This window comes from Urocitellus parryii, chromosome X (assembly GCF_045843805.1).
Source record: "Urocitellus parryii isolate mUroPar1 chromosome X, mUroPar1.hap1, whole genome shotgun sequence".
Classification (NCBI taxonomy): Eukaryota; Metazoa; Chordata; class Mammalia; order Rodentia; family Sciuridae; genus Urocitellus; species Urocitellus parryii.
This window is the reverse complement of record NC_135547.1, coordinates 38,199,606-38,219,124: the sequence shown is the minus strand read 5'-3', so window position 1 is coordinate 38,219,124 and position 19,519 is coordinate 38,199,606. Positions and strand designations below refer to the sequence as shown.

Here is a 19,519-nt window from a genome sequence, read left to right as displayed (position 1 = left end):
TAGCTGTCTAACCTTTGAGATTAGTGCCTCAATTTGGAGTAATGAGATGGCTTTCTGATTTATGTGCCTTTGTGGCATACGTTCAAATTTAAGTGTCAGGTTTCATTGATAAACTGGTTTGCCTCAACTTAGAAAAAAGAAATTACATAATCAGTGTAGCTATGTGGTAAGTATAGTTGTCTGGAAGATCTCCTGCAATTGACAGCATTTTTTCTGCTGTCTAGTGATCACATAACTATTATCACAGAAGTTTAGAAGTACCCTGGGGATGTATAATAACTACAAATATTCTAATGAATATGGTAATGATCATGCCAGTGAAGTCTGCTTTAGTGGTTATGTGCAATGCATACCTGGATTTGTAACACTTAATACCTCCTTTGGCCATTACAGTATTAACCAAATGCTATTAATTGCACTTAGAATCAGAACTGGGATCATGCATGGGCTCCTGAGTTCCAATTTTTGGCTTAAGGCTTTAGCATCAAACTGCGTGATGAATGCATGTAAAAGTGTTGTTTCACTGTGCTTGGAGTAACCCCAAATGCCAGGAATCAAGGACATATATCCCAAATCAAACCAGTTGGGTCAAAGCATGTTTCTGTAGCATTTGAATATATTTAGACAACGCTGTACCTTATATCAGACCTTATTTTCTGGGAAGTGGGATTTGGAACTGTAGTATTAAAATGTAAATTATTCACATATGGTCTGAAAAGAAATTGTTTCCCTTTCCCCAGTCTTAAGTGTATAAGAATCTTAAACATAGAGTCTGGCTGTGTGGGAACATCCTTTACCTAGTTTTCTGTAAGCCAGCCATGACTTTAGCAATAAAATATAGAAGAATTACATCAATGAGAACAAAAATTCATCATTGCCTTATATCCATTCTCTGAATTTTAGCCAGAGAGACACTTTCAATGTGAAATTTAAATTGGTTAACCAGAATTGGGAATTGAAATTTGTAAGTTAATCACATGGCCATTGGGCTACCTGTGATCACCAAGTTATAAAAACAACTTACAAATTATTGTCAAAGCTTTTCATGATGCCATTCTTCTTCCCTCCAAATTCATGTTTCTGCTTTTAGTAATTTCTCCAATCATTTAATGGTAATTCTTATTATTGCCTATTTATGAAGTAAGCACCTGGCCAAAAGTGGAATTATAATTCCAAACTTTGGAACATTGTCGTTTTCTCTGTTCTCTTAAATCTGTTGTCCTGTAGCCTGTCCTGTCCCTGATTTAGTTAATACCTCCCTATTTTCATAACCGCCCCACTTTAAAAGGGACCCCCCCATTCAGACCCATTGGTTTCATCTCCTCCCACCTTCTAAGTTGTCCCACATTCTGTTTTAACTTTCTTTTCTTTCTTTATTTACGTCCATTACAGCCAGATCTCTATGGCTCACAGATGTGCCCAGGGAAGCTCCCAGAGGTGCGTCACAGGCCCAAAAGAAGCTTGCATCAAAGTGCTTCTTTGAGATGTCATAGCACTGCAGCAGCAGGTTCATGTGTGTGCAGTAGAGTTGTTGCTTGGCTTATCTCACTTTTTTGTTGTCATTCCCAAACTCTGGAGGCCCACGTCACACATTGTTTTGCCGAGACTTCATAGGACAAAGCCACATAAATTGTGCCTGGATGCACTTCAGGAATAGTGTGTCTGTTTTTCTCTCCAAGATGCTCTTGGAGTTTGGACAATTATGAAATGGGGACGTAGGCTGAAGATGTAGGAAAGAATGTTGGATGCTTAATGCAAAACTAACTTCTCTGTAATTTTTTGCAATTCTCCTTGGTAAGATTTTCAAATACTCCCTCCTCTCTGCTCTAAATACTTCAGATTATTGTAAATTTTCACAAGGTTTTGGCATGGTTTTCATAGTCCCCAGGTTCTATGTGACCAATAAATGAAGTGGGGAGGAAGGGAGGGAGGGAGGAGAGGAGGAGGCATACCCTGGAGAAAGCTGCAGGGAAAATCCCCAAAGCAGCATTAATGTTTACTATTTAGCATCTCAATGGTCATTGCTCCTCCACAATTCTATTTTGATCTCCTCCCAATTTGACTTTATATTAAAACTGTAGTCCCAAAAAAATTGAATTTTGTAATCACAAAGTGTAAACTGACCAAGGGTGAGGCTTTCCTTTTATTCTAAAGCATATTCTGATTGCAACATGCACAGAAACAGCTTATGTTATTCCAGTCATATAAAACCCATTGATCTGCACTATACTATGTTGTGCACAAATTTAGAGAAGTCTTGCTATGTCTGCCCTGAGTCACCAGAACAAAATAAGCTAAGCTGTAAACATCATTTCATGGATGAGCAGAGTCAATATGGAGGTGATTTTCATGCGCTTTTTTTTTCTATCACAGTCATACTCCCACCCACCCTTTTTAAGTTGGATCCTAGTTTTACCTATGTGTTTTAATTAGAGAAGAGAATGATTGCATTATTAAGTTACTAACGTTAAATCTAGAATGTAACTTCAGTTTCCCAAGTGTAATCCTACAGGTAGCATGGGCTTCTTGGTGAAGAACTTTACTGGAACATGAAATTGCCACTGCCGTATGTTCTCAGCTGCCATTTTTTCCCTTTGGTTGTCCACAGGGAATTCCTGAGCAATGGGCAAGATTACTCCAAACCTCCAACATAACAAAACTGGAACAAAAGAAGAACCCACAAGCCGTTCTTGATGTTCTCAAATTCTATGATTCCAAAGAAACCGTCAACAACCAGAAATACATGAGCTTTACATCAGGAGGTAAAGAGAAATTCTGGTGCATCAAAAGGTGGCAAAAGTCATTCTAGTCTTAGAATCTCATGATTAGAACAGAATGTCTGTAGAACTTTTGAAGTCAGTTCCAGTACCTTCCCTGACTGGATTCACCATAAGTAAACCAAAAAGACAAATTGGAATTTGGGCTTGATGTTAGAAGATTTATTTTAATTGGGTGTTTTTGCAGAACCCAAGTAGGGAAATTGTTGAGTGAAGCAGTAATGGTAAGCTTGAATTAGCAATCACAATTCTTCTTAGGAAGATACTCGGTATCTTATGATCAGGCCTTGTGATGGGTTCATGAAGTAAGAGGTTTTGGATTGAACCATAATCAATGGAAATACATTGTACCCCTTAGACTCAATGATTTATATCATGATGACACAGAGTAAATTTTGTGGTTGTCAGGTTACTTTGATCAGATCCCAATATCAGACTGAAAAAAAGAAACTATGTCTTATTATTTAAAAAGATTGAAATAGCCATACTGCCAAATTGTGCTTTAATTTGCTAGTGTGTAGACCCGGCCTTGGATTGGAAATTTGATGTTCAAATGTGCATTATAAACAATCAAAAGAAACCTAATCCCAAAAAATACTTTCACATTTTGAGAAAAGTGATCTGGATCATCTCTCTAGTATAATTAAATATCCAAAGAATAAAGGGAATGCTATCAATAGTATCCTAGACATAAGGACCTCCTGTGGCTTGTCATTGGATTGAATATAGGGCAGGCTTGAGATCTCTTTGAGAATAGTACAAGGATGTACTTGGAAGTGGAGGATTGTCTGATTTGGCCATGTCAAATATCAAAGCTCAGACTTGAAGGCACATGGCAATTCATACACTAGGTGGGACTTTTTGATATGAGAGGATTATTTAACTACCATCCAATGTTAAAAACCTAAAAACTTTTTTCTAAAAAGAAAACCATTAAGGAAACATTTTTATGATATTTTAGTGTTCCATGTGGAATGAAATGCCTGAGAGAGTCTGTTGATACATCAAACAGTGTTTAATGCTAAGACAATAGGAGTGGGCCTCCAATAGGCTACCAGAACTGAAAATGCATTCAAGAAATCATTTCAGTATAACCATTAATACCCTTCAGTTTCTCAGAGTTTGTTTTTTACTCCAAGTAGTCACTGCTGTTTAGCACCTTATTTCTAGATGCTGAAATATTTTAACTTAAAAATATGAACTCCTGGGCACTATGGCAAAACTCAATAGTATCAGAGTTCCTGCATTATACTTAGCTGAGTGAAACTCAACATATGTTTTCTTTTTAAAAAATATTTATTTTTTAGTTGTAGTTGGACACAATACCTTTATTTTATTCATTTATTTTTATGGGGTGCTGAGGATTGAACCCAGGGCCTTGCATGTGCTAGGCAAGTGCTCTACCTCTGAGCCACAACCTCCGACCCTCAACATATGTTTTCTGAATGCTCTAGTGTTGAAACTGACTGACTGGAGAAGAGGATGAGAAGATGGGAATTTTTAAGGGAGGACAGAAGGAAGAGATGATGAGGAAGAGAGGAAAGAAAATAAATCATGGATATTGATGTATAGAATCATAACAGTTAGGAATAGGTAATCTTGATATTCCCCCTTATAGATGAGGTACACTGAAGACCTGGGGGCTTTTACTATAGGTTGTAAAATGACTTGGTGAGAACATGCTGACGTTGTAATGGTGTGAGCTATTTTTTAAAAAAGGTATCATTTGTCATAATATCTATTTAATACTAAATTGAAGAATTACCTTCTGCTCAAAGATATTTTTTTCTATTTTTCTAAATGAGATCATCTTCATGAAATAAAGGTAACCTTTTGGTTCTCACTTTTCAGATAAAAGTGCACATGGATACATAGCAGCACATCCTTCGGTAAGTGAAAAATTAAAGACTCTTTGTTATAATCAGGGTTCCCTAAGATCCAATAGAATATAATTGCATAATCCAGTTTTTAGATATAAAATTTTCACAAAACAGTTTTTAAGGGTATAACTTACATTTATAAAATTTCCCTAATTTTAAGGATACAACGAGTTTTAGTAAATTTATACACCTGTACTCCCATCACCACAATCAAGTCTTAGAATGCCTCCAGGACCCCAGTAAAATCTCTCATGACTGATCACAATTAATCCTCAGCCACTAGTTTGTGTATCACTAGATTGTTCCTTTTATTGCTGAGTAGTAGTATTCCATGGTATAATTATGGCATTATTTGTTTATTCACTCACCCACTGAAGACTTTCCAGATTATTTCCAGTTTGAGGCTATTACAAATAAAGATACTGTGAAAATTAATGTTCATTTTTCTTTACATGGACAAATGTTTTTCTTTCTCTATGTATAGAATCTTAAAAATAAAAACCATATTAATAACAACTTCTTTTTATTGAACACTTAAAATGTACAATGTGGATTAATATTTTATACTTGCTTCATCTTTCCTACAACTCAACTAAGATTTACTTTATAGATGAGGGAACTGAGGATAGAAATAACTTGTCTAAGGTCACAACACAACATTTTAGTGTAATTTATTTCAGCAGACTGAGGCACATTGCAGGAGGTGACTTTGCCCAAAGTCATGTAGGTGTATTGGAGAACTAACTGGAATAAATGTAACCTAGTTCTTGGAAGTGCTAAAGTATCTGAAATAATATTCACATGCATTAAAGAGGAAATTATCTTAGGCAAAGTTTCCTTTTCTATGAATTTTCATTCTAATACACTGATTGAAAGTATTTCCTGACACACATGCTTCTTCAGGGGTAAAATAATTGACATTAGCAAAAGTCCCCTATTTTTATCCAAAGAGTCATGGATTGCCAGGCTAATTTTTCCCTTTTTGTAGAAGAAAACTGTTGGCCTGCTTGAAATCACCCTGGGTGGATGTGACAATAGTAGATCATAAGTGGTGAAGAATAATGGCTTAGTTAGCCTTTAAAAGTTTTAGTTAACATTTTTATCACTGTGACTAAAAGACCTGACAGAAAAAATTAGAGGGAACAGTTCCTTTTGGCTCACTGTTTTAGAGGTTTAGTTCATGGTTTGCTCACTTCCTAGCTCTGGACCCAAGCTGAGACAGAACATCATGGCAGAAGGCCATGGTGGAGGAAAGCAGCTTAGAATGGCAACCAGAAAGCAGAGAGAAAACTCAAGCTCCCCAATGACAAATTATGAATGCCAAAGGCACAGCTCCACTGACCTAGTTCCTCCAGCTATACTCTACCTGACTACACTTAATCCATATCAGTGGATTTACCACTAATTAGGTTACACCTCTCATAATCTTATCATGTCACCTGAGAATTATTACACCATCTCACACATAAGTTTTTGGAGGATACTTCATCTCCAGAGCACAACAAATAGTATGGCAGTTTCTCAAAAATTAAAAAAAGAATTACCGTATGATCGAAAAACCAACAGATTGTTGTTCTCCCTATCCAACTAGCTATTTCCCTCTCCTCTTTCTTCTTTACCATGAGAGCTTAGGAAAGTAAGAAAGAATGTTAACATCCCCTATCAACACAGACTTTACCTCCTTTAATTTAATTAGTATCATACTTGTGCAATCCTGGCCAAGAACTAGATATTGGTTCTTTTAATTTTTTAAAATTACAGATGGACATAATACCTTTATTTTTATATATTTTTATGTGTTGCTGACAATGAAACCTAGTGCCTCACATGTGCTTGGCAAGCACTATACCACTGAGCTATAATCCCAGCCCTAAGTATTGTTTTTAGGTCAGTTATTTTAAACATCAACCTACTAGGATAATCTGTGTACTGGTTTTTATTTTCCCCTGAAATATATACTGTTTCTTTTGAGATCGCTTCTGTTGGTTTTGCATATAGAATTAAGTCTATATCATGGACAAATATTCCATTAAATCAGAAAAAAAATGTATTTGTTTTTTGGATATAAAGCAGCTAGATGTTTTCTTATTTAGCATAAGTTTAGAAGTATGGAGTTCAGTGTGGTACAGTAAATAAGTGTGAACATAAAGAAGCATAATGTAATATGGATAGCATTAAGTATTCTTATTAAATATATAGTATCAAATGTGTCTATTAATATGCCATGGAATATATCAATTTGCTATGAAAATTCAGATAAAAGAGATTATTTTAAGATGGGGATGGAAAGGAAGTAGGCACTTGTCTCTGAGAGGTTAAACTCATTGCTTAGTACCTAATAAGCACTTGCAATATAGTTTTTGAATGCTGAATTAGAAAATGAATCATATAAAAGTTGGTATTGGAGCTAGACCTTATTTTAGACAGGATGAGATTTGGATTTGTGAAAATGGGGAAGGGCATTCTAAGCAAAATGAAAAGTTTGAGGAAAATGCACGATGGTGAGGAGAGCACCAGAACAAAAGTCATAGGTTTGAATAAAGTCTGGATGCAAGAAAACGTAACACAGAAGTGAAACTGTGAAACAAAACATGGGGCTAAAATCAGAGACCCTTAAATGGTATTTTTAGGAATCTGACTTTTCCAGTTTGCAGTAGGAAGCCCTTGAAGTGTTTTGAAGCCAGACAGTGAAGTGATCAAAGGTTATGCTTTGGGAAGTGTAATCTAACAGCGAATGTCCAGAATGAATTGAGAACAGAAGGTGAGACCAAATGAAGAGAGACTAGTGAGGAAAATACTGTATACAACTGAACTAGCACCCTGATATGAGACAGTGACAATAGGACTGAAAATTAGATTCAAATTCTAGAGATGTTTTGATTACTGATTGTATGTTAGAGGAAAGGATGAGATCAAATATGGCTGTACGCTTAAAATGATATGTGAGTGTGGCTTGGGAGGCTAAGGCAGGAAGATCATGAGTTCAAACCCAGCCTCAGCAACTTATTTTTACCTTTTTTTTTTTTTTTTTTTTTGCGCTACCGGGTATTAAACTCAGGGGCAATTGGCCACTGAACCACATCCACAGCCCTATTTTGTATTTTATTTAAAGACAGGGTCTCACTGAGTTGCTTAGCATCTCACTTTTGCTGAGGCTGGCTTTGAACTCGTGATCCTCCTGCCTCAGCCTCCTGAGCTCCTGGGCGTACCGGCATCTGCTGCCATATCCTGCTCAGCCTCAGCAACTTAGTGAGGCCCTAAGCAACTTAGTGAGACTCTGTCTGTAAATAAAATATAAAAAGGGCTGGGGATATGGCTCAGTGGCTGACTGCCCCCAGTTCAATCCATGATACCAAAAAAAAAAAATAAAATAAAAAAGATATGTGAGTGAATTAAAATGTAAGCATATTATTTTTCAGGAGATTCAGATTTCTATTGGAAGATATTGAGATTATCGTACAGGATCTAATTTAATGATTCTGACTACTCGGTATAGGCACAGCCTGAACTGATCACAAGTTTTGGCATCCTTTAATATTCTGGATAAAAATTAAAATAGAAGCAATGTTGTATTTTCTAAATATTTTAAATAGATGCCTGTTTTACTTCTCACTTATTATATAGCTTCTTTAATATTAGTGTATTAAATTCTAAATTCTATTCAGTGACCTACTCTTCAATTTGAAGCCAATTTTAAATTTTATATTTTGATTGTGCTACTAAAAATGAATTGATTATATTTAGGATTCTGAGCTATTATTGCAATTTAAGCTAAAAACAATTAATATGAATATGCCATCATTTGCTAAAGAAACTGAATGTGTAGTTGACAGATTGCTCTTTTTTGATTTGCAGTACTGGTTTGTTTATATACTAGTTATTTATTTTTTTTTCCTTCAGTGTGCATCAGAATTGCGGGGGACGTCTGTTAAGGTGCAGATTCCAGGAGTCTATTCTGAAAATAGATCTGCATTGAAATTATGAATTCTGAATTTTAAACAAATACCAACAAGGACCCCCAAACTATATTTTCTATCATCTAAGTATCCAAAATCCTTCTTCCAATTCCTTTGGCCTTTAGAAATTAATATCAAAGAAAAGATAGTTTCCTAAAACAGTTCCTCTAGCTGGTGCATTCTCTGGATCAGGGTTCATAACTTGGAGCTCAGGGATGGTTTCACAAGCTCTATGAACCATTGAAAGTATACATTTAAAAAAGTCTCTACCTGCATTTTTCTGGAGATATGAGCCAAATTTTTCAGAATGTTAAGAGTCCTTGTCCCAACAAAGGTCAATAAGTGCCTCCCATGTCCCAATGTGTGCATCATGATATTTTTGACCCTCTTTAATTTTGATAAGATAAAAATATGTCATACATTTTATCTACATTTTTACAATTTTAAATTTTAGACATAGTAATTCTCTGCCTGGAAGAATATGGAAACACTACGAAAACGAGTACTACAGGCCTGGGGATATAGATCAGTTCGTAGAGTGCTTGCCTCACATGCACAAGGCCCCACATACAAAAAAAAAAAAAGACTACTACAAAAACTTGTTAAACAAATAAGTTTGCTAAACTTACAGCAGCAAAAATGACCACCACTTATAGAATCTTAGCAGTGTCTAGACAGGGGATATCAGGGAAGCAAGTAAAGTTTAGGGTTCTTGTCCCCCACAGTAACCAAACTTGAAATACGAAAGGTAGCTACTTGGCCATTATGCACTAATTGGTTTTTGCAACAGTCTAAGAATTGGACCAAGAAGACTAGACCTTGGGTTATAATATTTGCCAGCAGGGTCATTCTTTGATCCTAGTAAGAATTTTTATAAGTGTACTTTTGGAGGCCATATTAAGGAACTCCTATACTCCACTTTATATTTTTGCTGTAAATTTTTGAAATGGTTTTTTAAAATATTGATTTTTTAAATGATTTGGTTATAAGTAACATTTAATGTATGATTATGTATAATTTCTTGGCACATCTTTGTGACTACTTAAGAATTGTTGCTAAATAAGAAAATCTAACCTACAATTTGTTTTCAATGTAATGAAATTTCTGTAAATGCTAAATTTAAGTAATTGGTGATGTTGATGTATTATTCTACTCAATAGACATTTGATTATAGATTGATTAATTTACTTGATAGTTTTATAGTGTCCTTTTAGAACTGATGATTTTTTTCTAATCTGAAACGTCTTCATAGGCCAGCATAAAGCTTATTATACCCAAGTCTGGTTTATACTGCCTAACTGATAAAATAGCAGCATTTTTCACATTATAAAAAAATGTACTTCATTTATATGAACATTCTGTCATTAGGTACATTCTTTTTTAAAAAAATATTTTTTAGTTGCCAGTGGATTTTTTACTTTATTTGTTTATCTATTTGTGGTGCCAAGGATCAAACCCAGGTCCTCACACATACCAGGCAAACATTCTACTACTGAGCCACAACCCCAGCCCCTCATTAGGTACATTCTTGATTCCAATAATCATAAGACAGAGCACCTTTCCAGAAAGATAAAATATCAAAACAAATACAATAACCCAAAGGTAATTTCTTCCTGCACCTAACTGAATTGCCCTGAACAGATAGTGTTTCATAAGAAGAAAGTGATTTTTTTTAAAGCTGGTATCTTGGTGTTGTTAACATTTGTTTCTATTGCTGTAGCCATAATATGATACCATAGCCCAGTTATTATGATTAAGTTAATAATAAATACAGGTGGATAAATAAGAAAACCAATGTCTAATACACATGAACTTCAATCTATAAACCACTTAACATCTATATCAGGGAAATATTCTTTCATGTGTTTATCAATTCTAGGGTGCCTTATTTCTCAAAATATAAAAATATTGCTAGCTCCTATCAGATATGTGTTATACCTTATGACTCTACTGTAGGTATTTACATTGCTGTAGAAAATCCATATTGAATTTTTAATCACAGACTGAGGTCCTTTGACCTAATAGTCTTTATAGTATACCTATAACTGCCCCAGGATCTTTGAATTCAAGGAATAAAAATTCATTGTAGGATGACTGTGGGCAATATACCCAGTAATATAAACAATAAACTAGTAAATTCATAAAAACAAAAACAAAAAATACAAAGCAGCTATAATAGAGCTGTTCAGCAGAAATACAAACCATAAATTTAAATTCACCTTAAATTTTCAATCACTTCAGAAAAGTAAAAAGAAATAGTTGAACTAATTTTAATAATATATTTAATTTTATCCAGTATATTAAATTAATATTTTAATACATCAATATATACGTATCGATGAAACATTTTTTAAAATTATCTCATGTGACTGGGAATGGTGGTTTCACTTGTAATCTCAATGTCTTGGGACGCTGAGGCAGGAGTATCATGAGTTCAAAGCCAGCCTCAGCAACTGCGAGGTACTAAGCAGCTCAGTGAGACCCTGTCTCTAAATAAAATACAAAATAGGGATGGGGTGTATCTCAGTGGTTGAGTGCCCCTGAGTTCAATCCCCAGTACCAAAAAAAATTTATTTCACATTAAGTATATAACACCTGGAATGTACTTTACACTTAGAACACAGTTTAGTCTACCTGCATTTTAATGTTCAATAACCATATGTGGCTGGTAGTTCCTATATTGGACAATGCATCAGAATAACATGTAAAGCTTGTTATAACACATATTGTTGGGCCACACTTGCAGAGTTTCTGATTCCGAAGTGCAAAGAGCCTGATAATTTGCATTTCTAACAAGTTGCTTGATGATGCTGACTTGGGAACCACACTTTGAGAACCATAACCTTAGTTTTTTTTAAAATAGACTTTGCAACCATTCTGCCCCTGTGTTAACATGAATGATCCTAGGTATTGTGGTGGTGGTTGTTATTGTTGGTGATATCATTATAATTTATTAGTTATTGTAAATCAACATTAACCTATTGGTTAATATCAAACAATTATTTATGTAGATAGGTGATTAGATCTTCATTTTTATTACTGTCTGAGTGCTTCTTTTCAGGAGGCTGAACAAGGAAGAAACATTTACTGGCTTCCTTATTCTTAGTGAGTATTTGCAGAGCTGTATTAATACAATATCCATATGCATGCTCTGCCCTTCTCAAATTGACAAACCATCAGTCAACAAATTGACAATGTATCCAGTACATATTTGAGGATTTAATGGCAGTTTGATTTTTAAGTACTCATTGGATTCAAAAACATTTAACTTTAAAATGCTAAAGTAATAAATAGTTCACTGTTTTTGAGCTCAGTGGAAAACAAAAAATGGTTCATTCCATTGTGAAACAAATTGATCTCTGAATGTGAGCACATCTTGCACACCAGATTATAGATGGTTCTTCTCATTTGTAAAATACATAGCTCCTTCCTATCCCTACATGCTTAAATATTCATTTCTGTTTTCTCATTTCTGATGAAAAACAATGAAAATTAATACCTGATACTTAAATTTTTTTCTCTAAGAGTACAAAAACAGCATCTGAGCCTCCTTTAGCTCCTCCTGTATCTGAAGAAGAAGATGAAGAAGAGGAAGAAGAAGAAGATGACAATGAGCCCCCACCAGTTATTGCACCAAGACCAGAGCATACAAAATCAGTAAGTTACAAGTGATTATTTCCACATGGTTCAGAAGATGAGCTGTGGAACATAGACTTAGAATACAATTAATCAACCAGTAACCTAAGTAGCATATCTTATATTCACAGAACTTGAGTATCAGATATGATGCTGTGTTTTTTAAAAAAATATATTTTTTAGATGTAGTTGGACACAATACCTTTATTTTATTTATTTATTTTCACATGGTGCTGAGGATTGAAACCAGGGCTTCGTGCTTGCTAGGCAAGTGCTCCACCACTGAGCCCCAGCCCCAGCCCTGATGGTATTTTTGATTAGTTTTTTTAGTTATACATAACATTACAACTCATTTTTAATTATAAAATCATGGAACATAATTTGTTCTAATTCAGTTTACTTACAGTTTTTTTAAAATTAGTGCCTTGTGGATATAAATAAAGGTGAGATTCACTGTGGTATATTCACATGATTACATAGGAAATTTCGATCAGATTCATTCCACTGTCTTTCCTTATCTTGTCTCTTCTCCCTCCCTTGATCTTACTTCTATTTTGATAGAATTCCCTTTTCCCTACCACTTTTCTGTTTTTTCCTTATTTTGGTCTAGCTTCTGCATATCAGAGAAAGCTTTTGACCTTTCACTTTCTGTGTCTGGATTATTTCACTTAGTATGTTGATCTCCAGTTATACCCTTTGGCAGCAAATGCCATAATTTCATTCTTCTTTATGGCTGAGTAATACTCCATTGTGTATATATACCACATTTTATTTTTTCATTTGTTTGTTAAAGGGCACTTTGGTTGGTTCCATAGCTTGGCTGTTGTGAATTGTGCTGTTATAAACATTGATGTGGCTGTGTCGCTGTAATAGGATGATTTTTGATCTTTTGGACAAAGAATGAACTAGGAGTGGAATAGCTGGGTCATATGGTAGTTCACTACCTAGTTTTTTGAGGAATCTCCATATTGATTTATTGAGTATTTGCACTAATTTACAGGCCCACCGACAGTGTATGAGTGTACCCTTTTCCCCACCTCTTCACCAATGTTTATTATTATTTATATTCTGATGGTAGTGAAATGAAATCTCAGTGTAGTTTTGCTTTACATTTCCGTGATTGCTAGAGATGTTGAATTTTTTTCATATATTTATTGGCCATTCGTGTTTCTTCTTTACAAAAGTGTTTAATTATTTTGTGTGTATGGATTTTTTTCTTTTTTCTGAGTTCTTTTTATATTGCAGATATTAATGCTCTATCTGAGGAGCAGGTGGCAAAGATCTCCCATTCTGTAGGCTCTCTCTTCATGCTCCTAATCATTATCTTTGCTGTGCAGAAGCTTTTTAATTTGATGCCATCTCACTTACTGAACTTTTATTTTATTTCTTGCACTTTTTTTTTTTAAGAGAGAGTGAGAGAGAGAGGGGGACAGAGAGAGAGAGAGAGAATTTTAATATTTATTTTTTTTCTTAGTTCTCGGTGGACACAACATCTTTGTTTGTATGTGGTGCTGAGGATTGAACCCCGGGCCGCACGCACACCAGGCGAGCGCGCTACCGCTTGAGCCACATCCCCAGCCCCTCTTGCACTTTCTAAGTCTTATTAAGGAAACTAAAAACTCTTTAAACGATTATCTTTAAATGAGATGACAGTGTCTCAATATCATAGTTATTCCATGACGTACGTTTTAATTATAGAACTTTGTATTATTTTGTTTTATAGATCTATACTCGTTCTGTGGTTGAATCTATTGCTTCACCAGCAGCACCAAATAAAGAAGTCACACCACCTTCTGCGGAGAATGCCAACTCTAGTACTTTGTACAGGAATACAGATCGGCAAAGGAAAAAATCAAAGATGACAGATGAGGAGATCCTAGAGAAGCTAAGTGAGTTTGTTTATTTTTTTCCCATCATTACTTTCTTCAAGAGAAACTTTCTACTAATCTATTTAGAAGGAGGATTGATCTTTTGGAAGTTTGTATCTGCTTGTATGAACTCCAGGATACCCAGAGTCATGAGATGAAAGGTTTGTGACTCACTCTCCTAACTTAACAGTAACAAAATATTTTTACTTGAAAAACATGTCAATTAGGGTAACAGCATGACAAAACAAATCACATAAGAGATTTTGTCTTACGATTACCCCACCAATCCAGGCACAGTTGTGCACACCTGTAATCCCAGTGACTCAGATGGCTGAAGTAGGAGGATAACAAGTTTGAGGCCAGCCTAGGCATCTTAGCAGGATATTGTCTCAAAATCAAAAAGGGCTAGGGAGGGCTGGGGTTGTGGCTCAGTGATAGAGCACTTGCTTAGCATGTGTAAGGCACTGGGTTCGATCCTCAGCACCACATGAAAACAAATAAATAAAGTAAAGCTCTATCAACAACTTAAAAAAACTATAAAAAAGGACTAGGGATATACCTCAGTGGTAGAATATCTCTGTATTTAATCCCTAGTCTCCCCCCATACAAAAAGAAATTAAACCATCAAAAGGGATATTATAGTCTTATGATTTCTCCAAGCATTCCAACTGATCAATCACAATAGAAAAATCAACCTCAGAGCCCATCATAGTTAATTGCAACTTACCACAAATAAAGCAGCCTTTTCCCTTAATTTAGCGTTATTTCTATGTGGTATTGGGGGCAGAGCAAGCAAATGCTTATAGTCTCCTTCCACAATGGCATTACTGTGTACATGCTTGTGCACATACATTTTTTTAAAAAATATACTTTAGTATTAGTATTATTTTTAGTTGTTGATGGACCTTTATTTCATTTATTTATTTTTATTTGGTTTTGAGAATCAAACCCAGCGCCTCATACATGCTAAGCAAGTGCTCTAACACTGAGCTACAACCCAGCCCATGCATATACACGTTTTACCCCAGTTTTTCAAAACACTCACATTCTACTCAGTTCTGGGTCAAGAAGATAAAAATTTAGGTGTTCTTCTTAAAAGAGTCAAAGGTCTATGCATCATACTTATTAAACTCATACAAAATCAGTGAGACTCTGTCTGTAAATAAAATATAAGATAGGCTGGGGATGTGGCTCAGTGGTCGAGTGCCCCTGAGTTCAATCCCTGGTACCAAACAAACAAACAAACAAAAAAGTTGCAGGACACAATGGAAAGATAATGTCCTATCACCAAGAAACTTACATTATTTTTGAAAGACAATATTTAGTAGCATGGTACAATAAAGAATAAGATGTAATCTCTTTTCAGGCAATTGTTTTAATTTATAAAGGAAGAGAACAATTCCAGCTGTAGGCCACAAGGAGGCGCTGAGGAGGTGGTGGTCAGGACCATTTTACTCTATTGGGGACATTTTATTAAGTTTGGATACAGTGTTGTCATAATTCAGAGAGTGCTGCTGGCATCTAGTGGATAGAGGCAAGCAGTGTTTCTAAACATCTTACAATGCACAGGATACTTCCCCTCCGTTCCCCTTCACAACAAAGTATTATTCATCTCCAAATGTCATCAGTTCTAAAGTTGAGACATTTTGAACTAGAGGTATTTTGGAAAGGCAAAGATTGGCTTTGTAGTTGTTAATGAGCACTGACAATTGGAATTGTGGGACTTTAGCAAACTGACTTTACTCTATGTGATTAAATATTCTTCTAGCACCAGTACCAACCATTTATTATTACAACCATAATCATTCTCATTTACTGGGCACTTTCTGTACTGCCCACTTTACATACATTATCAGGGTTAATTTTCTCCATAATCTCTTGAGGTAGATTTGAATGTTCTTGTTTTATAGATCACTGAAAGTAAGCTTGAAAAGGCTTAAGTGACAAAGTCACCAAATTACAGTAATGAAGGACAGAACTAGATTTTTACCTCTTATCTGTATGCCTTCAAAGCTTACACTCTTCCCATTACCCACTTTGCTTTGCATATCCCAACTCTTTGTGTAAAATGGAAGGAAGAAATGAAAGAATTCCTGGATAATTTAAGTTCAATTACTTAGTCTATTTCCTTAATTTCTTTCTTTGTTCTATACACATAGATGTGACCTGTGAGATTATATCAGATCTTAAACATCTTTCAGCCTTGCTTTCCTTAAACAGACTGGTATTTAGTATCTGTTTCAAATCTCATTAGATGGATTGTAATGAAAATGCATTTGTACCTTTTAATTTTTAAAAATTTTTTTTTAGTTATAGGTAACTCAATACTTTTATTTCACTTATGTATTTTTATGTGGTGCTGATGATCGAACCCAGTGCCTCACATGTGCTGGGTGAGCACTCTACCACTGAGCTACAACCCCAGCCCCATTTGAATGTTTTGGGGTTTTTTGTTTGTTTGTTTTTTAAATATTTATTTTTTAGTTATACCTGGACACAATTCCTTTATATTTTTATTTATTTTTATGTGGATCGAACCCAGTGCTGCCTCACATGTGCTGGGTGAGCACTCTACCACTAAACTACAACCCCAGCCCTATTTGAATGTTTTGGTTTTTTTGTTGTTGTTGTTTTGTTGTTGTTGTTGTTGTGTTTTTAAAATATTTATGTTTTAGTTATAGCTGGACACAATTCCTTTATATTTTTATTTATTTTTATATGGTACTGAGGATCAAACCCCAGTGCCTCACACGTGTTAGGCGAGCGCTCTACCACTGAGCCACAATCCCAGCCCCCATTTGAATGTTTTTTTTTTTTTTAAAGTTAGCTGACAAACATTATTTTACTGGGCCAAACTCTTGCTTTTCTTACAAACTATAAATGCTGGAAATGTGGCCTGTATGATTTCTTGTTTCTTCACTTCTGCACTAAGCAACAACATGAAGAGGGAAAAGCTGCCTTTGGTACCATTTTTATTAAGAATTGAGTGTTTTTTCCTGTAATGGACTTTATTCTTGGGCTCAAAATCTTTTTTCCTATAGCCAGTAGGTCACCTGTGACTGTATATACTATACGTATGCATCTTGACAGGGAGAACTGGTAGAGAAATGGAGGAGTGATTCTTAATTAGTAGATGCAGTCACAGTCTCGGCCTTGCTTTGCTATCACCCTTCCTGTGCCCTTTGTCACTAACACACTCACGTTTGGTAACCTTAGACAAGTCATTTTGCCCCAGTGAGCTTCATTTTTTTATCTGCCAAATGAAGTTAAGAATCATAACTAGATTTAAGAAGTCTCTCTATGAGGTGGATTTTAGGGAGTTCAACCTCTGGTTGTGGACAGGCATTGAAGTGAGAAACACCCTGATTCAAATTGCAGACCCATGGGGCTGGGTTTATGGCTCAGCGGTACAGCGCTTGCCTAGCATGTACAAGGCCCTGGATTCTATCCTCAGCACCACATAAAAATGAATAAAACAAAGGTATTGTGTGCAACTACAACTAAAAATAAATTTTAAAAAAGTTGTAGACCCTCTGTTACTACCTGTGTCACTTTGATCCAGTTATTTAACTTTTGTGGACCTTTCTTTTCCTCATCACTTGGGATAGTAGCAGTAAAAAGTATTAGCCTTATACCACTGTAATAATCGAATGAGAATAATTCATGAAATAACCTCAGCAAATGTATGTGGCACATAGTAGTTATTCAAAAACTGGTAGGTACTATTTTTTCTTACATGTATATGAAGCCTTAATAAGATAACACAATGAAACACACAATTTTTTTTAGTGTATGTGCTAGGGATGTAACCCAGGGCCTTGCTCTTGCTAAGCAAGTGCTTTATCACTGAGCTTAAGCCCTGGCAGCTGGGGTCGAATCATTGACACAGACTAGCTGTGTGACACTGGCAAAAGCACTTAACCTCTCTGAACTTCAGTTTCTTCATCTGAAAAACTGGAGATGATATTAAGAATGTAATGGGTGAAGACTAAATGAGTTAAAATATGTAAGACATCTAAAAAATAAACAATAGCATAAAAATGACTACTATGCTATTTTCACAAAGTGAGAGTCACCATATTTTTCAGTACTTGAAGTAGGACAGAATTAAAGTAAAAATAATTTCAAATGTATTGTCTCTATACAAGTGATTGAGGACCTTGGAATTGGGGGTATCATTAGAGTTTGGGGAAGGAGTAGAAGAGCCTATGCTGAGAGACAAAGGAGCGGGTAAAGGGAGACAGAGAAGGAAAAGGATGGCCTACAACCCACTCCAGGGTGGACTCACATGTGCTGGGTGAGCACTCTACCACTAAAGGAGGAAAAGGAAGCCTCTATTTAATCATCCTCACCTTTAGCCTCAGGGAGCTGATTGCTAGGAGGCAGGCAGTCCAAACCACAGAGCCATCTTCCAACGACGATACTGATTGTGGGGGCCAAACCAAGGGATCATTAAGTCCTGAAATGAACAGATCATCTTTCAGTTTTACACAGACAGATCGCCTGGGTCTGGCTTGTTCATTGTGGTCTGTCTGGATCTGTTGGAAAATAAAGAAAGTCCTACATTTTAGTTAAAAATTCCAAAAAGCCACATTCAGCAAAACATGCAATGCTGGAAATATGTCTTTATCCTCATTCCTCCAGGGTCCTACAATCACCTATTCCTCTTTTCTTTCCCCTACCCCAGTATTTCCCACTCAAAACTCACTTTCCTAAGCCATCCTCAGATAGAACTGATAGTAATTTAGGAAACTAATTTGCTTTTTCTCAGGAGTCAAAACCTTCATTATGTCAAAGAGAATATGTTTTAATGGTAGGAGTTCAGATTAGCTTAATATGTTAGAGAATGCATTGATGGGTTTTCTGCCAGTGAAACCACAATGTGAGAGCTCTTTTCCAAATACTAGCATTTAGTGATTTTGTAAAACCTTGTACTTGAAAGTGAATGGTTTGGTTTCTGTTTAAGGAATTTCTTTGGTAAGAAATTATTCTGATATTGCTATTATTTTTTTTTCTCTGAATTTTGGTTTGCTGATTTTTTTCACCTTTTAAATATTGGTTCACAATGTTTTTCTTTTGCTTTATTGTATTTGAGACTCAGGATTGTAAACAAGACCTTCAATTCCCTTGCCTAACATCAGTAGATGGCAGCACACACTCTCCTGTGAAGGGTAATGGGTGAGGGGACGCCATTTTATTTGAACAGCAGTTAAATTCAGAAGCAGAATCCCAGGAAAATGGTTGTCTTTTGGTAATCCTCATGAAAGGATTTATTTCCAGATTTTTTTTAACCTACATACCATGGAAATAAAAGTTGAATAATTTACTACCATGGAGCCTCATTAACTGAACCCTGCCAATAAGAATTGGTCATAATTCAGAAAGTGGCTTGGGCTGAAGCT

General features: G+C 35.5%; 1 protein-coding gene across 4 annotated transcripts in view; it reads left to right on the top strand.

Annotated features, from left to right (window-relative positions):
* The window catches only part of Pak3 (p21 (RAC1) activated kinase 3), an 84,197-nt gene that overhangs the window by 22,204 nt on the left and 42,474 nt on the right, over window positions 1-19,519 (top strand). For 2 of the 4 annotated variants that reach the window (XM_026396783.1, XM_026396781.1), the window contains 5 exons: window positions 1,393-1,437; window positions 2,609-2,762; window positions 4,629-4,666; window positions 12,139-12,270; window positions 13,973-14,138. In XM_026396783.1, coding sequence (XP_026252568.1) covers window positions 1,393-1,437; window positions 2,609-2,762; window positions 4,629-4,666; window positions 12,139-12,270; window positions 13,973-14,138 — 535 coding nt within the window. The remainder of the gene's footprint in view (window positions 1-1,392; window positions 1,438-2,608; window positions 2,763-4,628; window positions 4,667-12,138; window positions 12,271-13,972; window positions 14,139-19,519) is intronic. The other 2 variants (XM_077793853.1, XM_026396782.1) reach the window with 1 other exon arrangement.